General features: G+C 42.6%; 1 protein-coding gene across 1 annotated transcript; it reads left to right on the forward strand.

Moving 5' to 3' along the window:
* The first annotated feature begins 2,185 nt into the window (after positions 1-2,185).
* Positions 2,186-4,455, forward strand: LOC118783227 (beta-crystallin A1-like). The gene is made up of 5 exons (XM_036536987.1): positions 2,186-2,224; positions 2,698-2,816; positions 3,375-3,516; positions 3,621-3,763; positions 4,308-4,455. Exons 1-5 carry the CDS (start codon positions 2,186-2,188, stop codon positions 4,453-4,455), a joined length of 591 nt encoding a protein of 196 aa, XP_036392880.1.
* Positions 4,456-10,994: the final 6,539 nt, after the last annotated feature.

A 10,994-nucleotide genomic window follows, 5' to 3' on the forward strand; every position in this document is an offset into this window, starting at 1 on the left:
ATCATGGTTTAGTTTTAAAATGAAGCAATTCCATCACTAAAACCTGTGACTGAGTAACTAGTAAATTCTTATGTACTGATTTTATCAACAGGCAGGTGGTTAATATATAGTGATTACACAGACAGATATGATATTTTGCAAAATGAGACAGTGACTGAGGCATTGAGAGGGGCAGGGAGGCATGGTCAGATTCATTGAGCAAAAGGAGTGGATTGATTCAGTGCAGGCTATGCTCCGGCGGTGGAGTGGGAAAAGGCAGCTGACGTATTTCAAACCCGACCTTAAAAACAGGAGGTGCAGGAGGTGTCCCTCTGAGCCAGACACATATACATATGCATGCAACACCTCTCTCAGCTGAACACTTTCCTAATGCAGTTCCACAGATGTAAGGCAATCAATACAAAATGTGTATGTACGCGAACGTGAGGCACTCAGGCTAGTGTTGAGGGTGTGGCTATGAAAGGCCCCTCCCACTGCAGGGTGTGGTTGCTTGCATTGTGCTGAAGGGGAGGTAAAGCCAGAGGCTCAGATCAGAACAAAGGAGCCCAAAGCAATGTGCTGACTCCAGCCTGACCCAGAGTGGCAGACCCCTTTCAGCCTGGCCGGGTATAAAAAGCCCCATGCACCCCTGCACAGGAGACCGTTTTGTGGACCCCTCAACGCGCACGTCTGTTTTTTGGGTAGGTCAGGTAAGCCCTCCATCTCAGATATTTTAACTGTCTGCTTCATTTCCACATTTCCATTTTACTGGCCCCTCTGTCATTGGGAGGACGGCACGAGAGGAGAAGGCATGCCCAACCTTAGACTAACCTTAGACTAGCATTGAGCCAATCTGGGACACTTTGAAAATACACACTGCAAGCTTAATGACCGAACACATACACAAGAAAGCAATACCATTTACATTCAAACTTTAGCAATATGGTGTATGTCACAATAGCAAACCAAAAAATAGCATACCAAAAACATAATGTTACAAAGACTGCAGCTGTGTTCTGTATCAGCATATACTGAGACAATCTCAGCCTCATGCTATTGTTTTCAAACACCATATAAACTGACAGGCTATTGTAAAACAAGTTTCACTGTAAAGCTGCAAGTTATTGTATTAAAACAAAATTCCAGGTACACTTTCAGACTGTTGCCTTGAGATAAGCTTTGGGACAACTCTTGGGGATGTATGGTTTTACTGGATTTTACAATTTAACCAGGGGGATTCAGCATCAGGGAGCTGGTTTCTGTGTAAATGGCTTTACGGTAGCACAGTGTACATTTGTAGCACCACAGTGTAGATTTACAGCACAGCAGTGTAAATGTAAAGTACTTCTGTATAGATTTATAGGACAAGAGTGTATATTTGCAGGATTGTAGGTGTGTAGGAGTGCAGTAGTGTAGATGTAGCATGTTAGTTCTGAATTACAGTTACTGAATTACAGGTCCTGAATTACTGAATTTGCTGAATTTGTGTTCCTGTGTAGATTTACAGTACAACAGTGTAGAATTACAGTGCTAGTGTGTAGATTTACAATAAAATAGTGTAGATTTATAGATTTATAGGGTAGACCTTTTATACAAACATGTAGATATACAGGGCTGCAGTACAGATATACAATGCTCTAGTGTAAATTTATGGCACAGCACTATAGATGCACAGTGCTGTAGTGTAGTTTTATATCATTGCAGTGTAGAATTACAGCACATTGGTGTAGATTTACAGTGATGCAATGTATCTTTACAGTGCTGTAGTGTAGATCTACAGCATAACATTGCAGATTTACAGTGCTGTAGTGTAGATTTACAGCATAACATTACAGATTTACAGTGCTGTGGTGTAGATTTATATCAATGTGGTGTAAATTTAAAGCACAGCATTGTAGATTTACAGTGCTGCAGAGTAGATTTACAGCACAACACTGTACACTGCAGCAAAGATTTACAGTGTCCCAGCATAGGTGGATCCTACTGTGTAAGTTGCAAGATCATACTGTGTGAATTCATATTTATGAGGAATAGGGCTGATACCATTCTGGAGAGAGATGTACAGTATGCTTAAGTAGGTGACAGCTGAGGTTATCACACTGTGGCATAGTCATGGTACTGAGGTCAGAGTGAACTCCAGTGCAGTTCTAATGCAGCGTGTGTTTCTGTGGGCAGCAGGACTGTCAGTACTGAGATCTGGGACACAATGGCTCTGACAAACCCCATGCCTATGGGACCATGGAAGGTGAGTCCACAATAAGAACCAAAAAAACCTCTTTAGGAAACCAACCAGGTCTAAAATTTGCTCAGATTTGTTATACAGTTTTGGAATCAGATATATACCCGCTCTGTCAACCGCAGGTAGTGAGATAATCCAGAGTTTGTATCAGTGTTTTCTTAAAGGAACAGTTCTATGCCATGACTATTGCTTATCTATCAATGGGGAAATATATTGAAGACTGTGTCCCATGTGCACTAATTCCAGCATTAAAAGCCAAGGAAAAGCAAAAATAGAGGTCTGAGGTAGAAGTCAAATTTAATGTAGGGTGGGTGAGCAGGAGTAACAATTAGAATAATGCTCTGATGTATAACTGCAGAGAGATGTGAATGGCCTTCATTTTAATGCTTTATGTAGTAACCTGTGTGTATCACTGCAGACTAGGGAACATACTCACGTGGTCTTTCAATGGGTGCTGGCGCGTGTGTGTGCTTTTCTAGATAACGGTCTATGACCAGGAGTACTTCCAGGGGAGGCGCATGGAGTTCACCGCCTCCTGCCAGAACATTATGGAGTGTGGAATGGACAACATTCGCTCGGTCAAAGTGGAGTGCGGAGCGTAAGTCTGCAGGTGTCTGTCTGTGTCCCTCCAAGAGGGTCCCCCCCTCCCCCCAGGCCCTCTCACCATCCAGTCTGGCCTTTCTCCTGGCCCACACCACATGTTATCAGCTCCTCCTCCTCCTCCTCCTCCTCCTCTGATCCAACCACACTTAAGTTCAGTTCTGGACTTCACAGCACTCCATGTGCTTATAAAAATCCCTTTAATTACCACTCCAGGTATTCCACTCAGTTTAGGGTACTCAGATGAAGGTATTACTACAAACAAATTGTGGATTGTGGATTGTGGAAATGAACTATTGATCTAAGCTGCTTGGGTTTCACATTTGTGAAAGTGTTTTTCATACTATGTTACATAACATGGGCAGATATGAGGTATCTTAATGCACAAATATGTCCTGTATTGGCTATGCAATCAATGTAATTTAATACAATGAACACAATTTTCAGAACAGCATCATTAGCCCAATGGTGGAGCATTTTCTGGAAGCATCAGTACCTCACCATTCTGTTGTTTCTCTGTCTGTCTGTCTGTCCCCATTTCTGTCTGTGTGTGTAGCTGGGTGGGCTATGAGCACTCCAGCTTCTGTGGGCAACAGTTTGTCCTGGAGAGGGGGGACTACCCCCGCTGGGAGGCATGGAGCGGCAGCAACGCCTACCACATCGAGAGGATGATGTCATTCCGGCCCATCTGCGCCGCAGTGAGTTCTCCCCTCCTGTGAGGTCACGAGCTTTCCGTGAACAGCACGTTGCTGAAGCGGGCTGGGTTCTGATCTGTCTTCCTCTTCCCCTCTGCCCGGAACAGCACCACAAAGACTCCAAGATGATTCTGTTCGAGGGCGAGAACTTCATGGGGAACCAGTGGGAGATCTGCGATGACTACCCCTCTCTGCAGGCCATGGGCTGGTGCAACAATGAGATCGGCTCCATGCAGATCCAGAGTGGAGCGTGAGTACTGACCAGCCCCGCACGGAGGAGCCAGGAGGGGCTGTGACAGTCTGCGCTCGCCCGTGTGAATGATGGGGCTGAAACACATCTAAAGATGGCATAACTGCACTGCACGTGGGTGCACAATCAGAGCACAGGAGCCTGAAGATAAAGAAATGCTCTTACTGACAGACACAAATATCTCACCATTACATTACATTACATCTTTGTCATTTAGCAGACATTCCTATCCAGAGCGACTTACATAGATTACAATTCTTACGTGTTATCCATTTATACAGCTGAATATTTGCTGAGGCAATCGTAGGTTTAAGTACCTTGCCTAAGGGTACAACAGCAGTGCCCCAGTGAGAAATTGAACCAAAAACCTTTCAGTTACAAGCCCTTCTCCATACCACTATGCTACATTGCTGCCTGTCGTTTAAGGACTTTAAATTGACAGGAAGAAATCTAAGTATTCTGTGAGTGAGTGGTGTGAATAGGAGCAGTACTGTATCAGTGTGACACCAGACATGTCTGATTCCTTACTCTCTCCCTCCCCTAGCTGGGTGTGCTACCAGTTCCCTGGTTACCGCGGCTACCAGTACATCATGGAGTGTGACTGCCATGGCGGCGAGTACAAACACTACAGGGAGTGGGGCACCCACGCCCAGACTTTCCAGATCCAGTCCATCCGCCGAATCCAGCACTGAGCGGACCGCCCTCTCCTTCCTCCCACTCCCCCTCCTCTTCTTCCTCCTCCTCCTCTTCCTCACCCCGCCTTCTGCCCCACCTTCCCCACACGTGAGAGACCATGTGGACCACAGACTGACAATCTGGTGCTCTACCGCTAATGTTCGCAGCACTTTTACTCCAACACCCAAAGCAAGAGGGGAACTTGAGACAAGGAGCCGCAGCAGAGCGTCTGTACCGCGGTCAGAGACCTCGGACTGAACTCCTCAGTATCATCATTGTCACGGTAACATCTGTGTGAAAGTGATTAATAAAGAGAATATGAGTGAAAAAATAAACATACCAAACGAGTGTCTGCTGTGTACACATGTCCTGTACAGCTGTCCAGAGGCATTACATAATATCTCCAACCACTCTGAAAAACTATCGGCCCCAAGGACAGCTTCTGGAGGCTCATGGATAAGTTGGGGAAAACTGTCATGGAAACTCCACTGGTTCTCATTTACAGCAACTCATTTTACAGTTGTACAGAATGTCTTCAGTTTATATTTTTGTGTAGTGGAAGGTTTGAGTAAATTCCAGTGGGTAGCTCCAGTGAGTATCTCTGCTAGGCCTATCACAGGGCAGCAGTGTATCTCTGCTGGTCTATTACAAAGCAGCATTGTATCTCTGCTGGGCCTATCACAGGGCAGAGATGCATGCTGAAGACATTCAGTAAACCATGGATCCTACAAACTCTGAGGATCCAGAGAAAGGACTGTTGAGACCCTTCCTGTGGAGAGAAAACAGTGAAACACAGTAAAACAGCACATTACCTGCATTAATGTCACAAGGAGCCATTATAGTAACAAAATGACCTATGACCCCTCTATTTAACTCATGTAACATGAATATGGACAAAACTACCTTGTTGTGTCCAGATCTGCATGATGTCGCTTGATGTTCATTAAATTCATCACAATTCCTTCAAGTTCAAGATCTCTCACGCTTTAAGATTCTTTCTCAACCTAGTTACAGAGATATATTAGCTAGAAGTCAAAAGACAGTACTCCATTCACATTCGATAAACACACTAAAGCCTGATATCCATGTGGCAGAGTAACCTTGTAAAATCTAACTGATGCAGATAATGTCAATACAAGTCCATATGAGTGGGGTCCATTATATATATCACACATGCTTGCAAAGTTTATTCTGAGCAGTGAGGCGAAACACACACATTAACACATCCCTATAAATCCTACAGCAGTGTGTATTTTATCCACACTTCCAATAAAAAGCATGTTAAATTGACACAGGTCAGTCTGTAGCGATGCTTTTTATTGGAAGTGTGGATAAAATACACACTGCTGTAGGATTTATAGGGATGTATTAAGATCTATTAAGTTACGGTTCCAAGAAATGATGAAACATTCTGTAAGTAAGTCTGGATTAATTACATTGGCGATTTTAGACTCTTTTTAGGGGTGCTCAAGCACACCTAAATTTCATCTCAGCACCCCTACACAATAATAATAATAATAATAATAAATTACTATTATTATTATTTTCTGAAATCATTTTTAGCTCTCTAACGTTAGATTTTGCGAACTTATCTGTTAGAGATGGGACAAACAATTACAGGTTCAAATGGTTTTATTTCAATAGGTTTATACCACGGCTTGGTTAAATATTCGTTTCTGATTGGCTGCAGGGGTGTGCATTATTTAGTAATGTAAATGCACGGTAATAATGCACGGCTATGAATAGTTCCAGTGAAAGTGGCCTTATCACCTTTCGAAAGTATCACGCAAGCTCATTCAACTTTACAGAAGATCTCATTTACAACCGAACATAACGGCAACGTTGTAATAACATTAGATAACGCTACACTTTACAGCAACAATATAGCTAGAGCATCAACAAAGTGACATCACCAATACACCGTGACATTTGCCACATAAAATGGAGAATTTCTCAGAAAAAAACATTTAACCTTTTTGGCAAGAATGGAGACTTTGAGACTTTTACAATAAATGGAAACGTTCAATTTAATTTCAATAAATGAGTACGGTGTAGCTTATAGTCACCGTTTCCACATACGTACGTTTAAGAATGTAACGTTACGATGTAGCGGACACGAATGTAACGTTATCCACTTCACCAGCTAAGCGGACACTGTGTAGCTGACTATATCAGAAATTTCTAGTTAGTGGGCTAAGTTACTGTAGCTTCAGTAGCCGAAGCCTAGATGTGTAACGTATAGTATTTCTTATGTAGATTAATATAGTACATTTTAAAATAATTAAATTTTAAAGTTTGGATGTGTCAAGCCAGCTATATGAATGGACTATATTCTGCAGACGTGCACATATTGTAATATATATTTTGTTCAAAAATAGGCTGGTAAAATAGTAGCCTAATTTAATATGAGTGCGGAATTATTTCTTTGGTAAGTAGCCGTGGTACTAAGTATTCGTGGTACTGCACCGCCAGGAGTGGTACCACTCCTGGTGGTGCAGTTGTATGGAAATAAACCACTTCAGGGTGGCTAACGGCCCCTTGGCTTTGCCACGGGGCTGCATCACACCACCCTGTTGTGGTTTATTTCCATACAACTGCACTGCTAGTTGTGGTTTATTCCTTCCTTAGAAAGTGTCTGGTTATAGTTCCATAACCAGACTAGTCAGAGAGACATACAGGATGGGAAACAGGAAGGCTAAGAATACGCCCAAGGTGCACAGGTGATTGGCATCGGGGAAAGTCAGCTGGGACCCCGACAACTCCACTTATGATCTTCACATGAACGGACATACAGACACTACAGACAAACAAAAACAAACAAGCACAAGGACAGGGGTGCTTAACAGACCCTGCTTAACAGACAGCTAGTCTGCTTGCACAGTTGCCAGCTAAGGAGCTAACTGATGCACTTTATTATTTTAAAGTAGTCACAATGTTTGTTATTCTGATAGAATTGGGCTTTATGGTATATTTACAGTACATTTGAACCATTATTATTATACACTACAATAGACCACCCAACTAATTAGGTTGCTTCTGAAGGTAACATTGTGTACCTAATTGAATTGAGGGGTTGAATACTTTTGCAAACAGCATATTCCATTTTTCATTTTCTTAAAAAATGTTTTGTGGTGTAAAACTCATGTTACTTACTCATGTTATTCATTAAAAGTATTATTGTTGTAAATTAAAATATCATATATAGAAAAATATTAATGTGTTAATTGTTATCCAGTGAAATGAATGAATTAGCAGGGGGGTTGAACACTTTTGCAAAGCAATGTATGCATGTTGCATTCTCATTAGGGGCTGAACCCCCCTAAAGGTCTGATCCTAGAATCGCCCCTGGTTAATTAATAACAGAAAAATAAAAAGGAAAGCACTGAGATTGTGGTTAAACTAACATTGCACATGTTGCATAGGTGTTATAGAATACCGTATATGCACCAAAAATTTTAGCGCTAATAATTATCATTTATCTTGTTCCTTGCCTATGAAAGTTATTTTCTTCCTTCAGTCTTGAATCAACCCAGTCAGTTCAGAGGTGAAAATGGTATGAAAGCCACCCATTTGCCAAGTATGTAAACATTGGACTTTAAAAAGTCCAATTTTGATTATAAATATATACATATATTTACATTTCATCATTTATCAAATCCAGAGAGATTTAAAAAAGTGCATCTGATAAAGTGGCATGAAATACATCCATACAAGACCCAGCTGACAATGATAGAACACACATTAGCCCCTTACCGGGTATAGTGACAGCTAGTTCATCCCTACATAACTGCATTAAATAGGCATAAGCGTATTCCAACAAAACGTATAGAAAGACTACACAAATAAGGGAAGAGGAGTTGTGCCTGGGTAGAAGTGCCATAATATCTGAAGTGGGTTTTCAGGCTGTGATGGAGGACTGCTACAGAAAGCTTGTTCCACCACATGGGGAAGTAAACAAACAAAGTATGCAACTAGGACATGTGGATATGAAGGTGAGGGATAGTCAGTCTGCTTGAAGCTACAGAACAGGCCTGGCTGGTGTGTAGGGTCTGAACCTCAGGGGTAGCCATTCCTTTCATTGATTAGTAGGCTCACACTAGAGCTTTGAACTGGAAGTGAGTTGTTCCTGGTAGCCAGTTAAGGGACATCGGGAAGGGTGAGGTGTAGGAGATTTGGGAAGGCTGGGGACCATCTGACCATTCTGGATGAGTTGCAGGGATCTGTTAAGCACCCCTGTCCTTGTGCTTGTTTGTTTTTGTTTTTCTTCATCATACCAGAAGTTTTGTTCACATAGGTGCATACGCTAGGTGTAGCTAGACATGCTTTCTGTGTATCTGTCCTCACCCTGCACATCCTGTGTGTTTTGATTTTTGTTAGCTCTTATTAAAGACCTCTATTATTGTTCCCTCATTCATGGTGTGGCGTTTCCTTGTGATTTCAGTGTTGGGTACTTCTCTGGTTATTGTAACTCAGGGGGCTATTGACTGTAACAGGGTCTGATTGTGCATGCCTGGAGGCCAGGAGAGAACCTAGGTCTAGACCAGGAGCTGGACTAAGTACCCAGTTGAGGAAAGGGCAGTTTCTTCTGGTGTTGCATAAGAAGAATTTGGAGGCCCAAACTGACTACTACTATGTCGTCCACCTAACTGACCACTACTGTGTGGTCTGCTAAAGTCAATCCAGTGTGTCACCCTGAGGTTCTTGACAGTCTCGGCAGCTGGTATCTTCCAGGGTGATGGTGAGGTCCTGGAAATAAGAGGGCTTAGCTGGTAGTGGAGAGGCTCAGTGTAGCTGAAGTTAAGCCTCAAAACATGATTTGACACCCATGATGAGAAGCTGAGCTTCATCAGCATCAGAGATATGAGAAACCACACAAAGAAATAACAGAGCCAAGTGATCTTGTGTACAATGAGAAGGAGGCCAAGCACAGAGTCCTGGGGGGCTCCTGTTGAAAGGTTATGAGAGGATGATAGGTCAAGAATGCCCAGAGAGGTAGCATGAGACCCAGGTATGGACAGCATTTCCTGAGAAGCACATCACTGTTAGGGCAGACAGAAGCAGAGTGTAGGTAACTGTGCCAAAGGCCACAGAGGGATCTAGATGGATCAGAATGGGAGGCAGCTCTTGCAGAATGAAGAGTCTGTGTTATGGTGTTTCAGTGGAGTGGCCAGTGTGTGTGTGCATGCACTTAAACTCTGTGAAAAGACTGATGTTTTATATTGTGCTATTAACTCTTTCACACGTAACTTATTTTCATGCAAGTGTGGGTGTTACCTTACATGGTTCGTTATGTTTTCATTAGCGTTATTAAGCTTCTCATAGTTTTCAGTTAGCATTAGCCATATTTTTTAACGTTAAATCGCTGTTTCCTCAAAGCTAAAATTAGCTAGAATCTTTCCAATTTTGTGTTCTAAACGCACCAGTTTTAGCATACGCGCTAAATGGCAAATCACACTAGTGTGACCGTAAGTGTGAAAGGGTTAATGGAGTAATGTTTTGATTTATTTATCTTATTTTAGTATGTTGCTGTTCATGGTGCCGCACTATGTCGGACAAGTTATTGTTTCGATGCACTTAAGTGCATTTTTACTAAAATACGACTGCCTGTCTGATTTAACTATCTGTTTGGTAATTATTTGACAGTGCAATATGGGTCAAATCTCGCTAATGATATATAGCCTATCATAATGTGTGTAACATTCTTCATAATCAATAACCAACTTTAAGTTGGTGCGCCTTGACGTTCTGGTTTGACCTTTGATGTGCCTTAGCCCCAAAAAGGTTGAAAACCTCTGCTCTAGAGAGCAATGCTCTGATAATTCAATTCAATTCAATTCAATTTTATTTGTATAGTGCATTTTACAACACAAATTGTCACAAAGCAGCTTTACATTGATCCCAGGCCTGAGACCCCCTGAGAGCAAGCCTAAGGCAACAGTGGCAAGGAAAAACTCCCCAATTAACAGGAAGAAACCTTGAGCAGAACCCAGCTCAGAGGGGGAGCCCATCTGCTTCTGGCCGGCACTGGGCAGATAGAATTAGAGAGAGTCTTAAAGTTGTAAGATGTACTTTAAGACATTTGAGTTAGATAGACAGCAGTAATTAACAACATAGTAATTATAAAATCTATCCTATAATGTCCGGTTCTTGGCATGCAGTTGGCTTGATGGGCAGGGCAGCGAGATAGCAGGACTGTCTGGTTCTTAGCACGCAGTTGGCTTGACGGGCAGGGCAGCGAGGTAGCAGGACTGGAAATCGGGGTATGACGCTTGGGCTACAGCTCCGGGCAGGAGCCCAGAGCAGGGATAGGAAACAAATAAAGAACAGTGATTAGTGGATGTTAAGTGTGGGAATGGAAACAAAAGACATAAAGGCAAAGGGGGGAACAGAAGGGGGAAGAGGGATGCATGTGCATAATAGGGAAAAGTCCCAGCAGATAACGACTATGGCAGCATACCTAGGGGACGAGAGGCAAGGGGCCAGCACAATCATGAGGGTGACCCTAAGGCAGTCAACACCAGACCACAGCCGGATCAGTTGAACACAGAGTACCCAG

Source organism: Megalops cyprinoides, chromosome 9 (assembly GCF_013368585.1).
Source record: "Megalops cyprinoides isolate fMegCyp1 chromosome 9, fMegCyp1.pri, whole genome shotgun sequence".
Lineage (NCBI taxonomy): Eukaryota > Metazoa > Chordata > Actinopteri > Elopiformes > Megalopidae > Megalops > Megalops cyprinoides.

Excerpts from the sequence above, each read along its gene's own strand:
- LOC118783227 (XM_036536987.1), top strand. The coding sequence starts at position 2,186 with ATGGCTCTGACAAACCCCATGCCTATGGGACCATGGAAG. Across the intron at positions 2,817-3,374 it reads GTCAAAGTGGAGTGCGGAGC|CTGGGTGGGCTATGAGCACT; the intron begins GTAAGTCTGCAG and ends CTGTGTGTGTAG. Across the intron at positions 3,517-3,620 it reads TCCGGCCCATCTGCGCCGCA|CACCACAAAGACTCCAAGAT; the intron begins GTGAGTTCTCCC and ends TGCCCGGAACAG.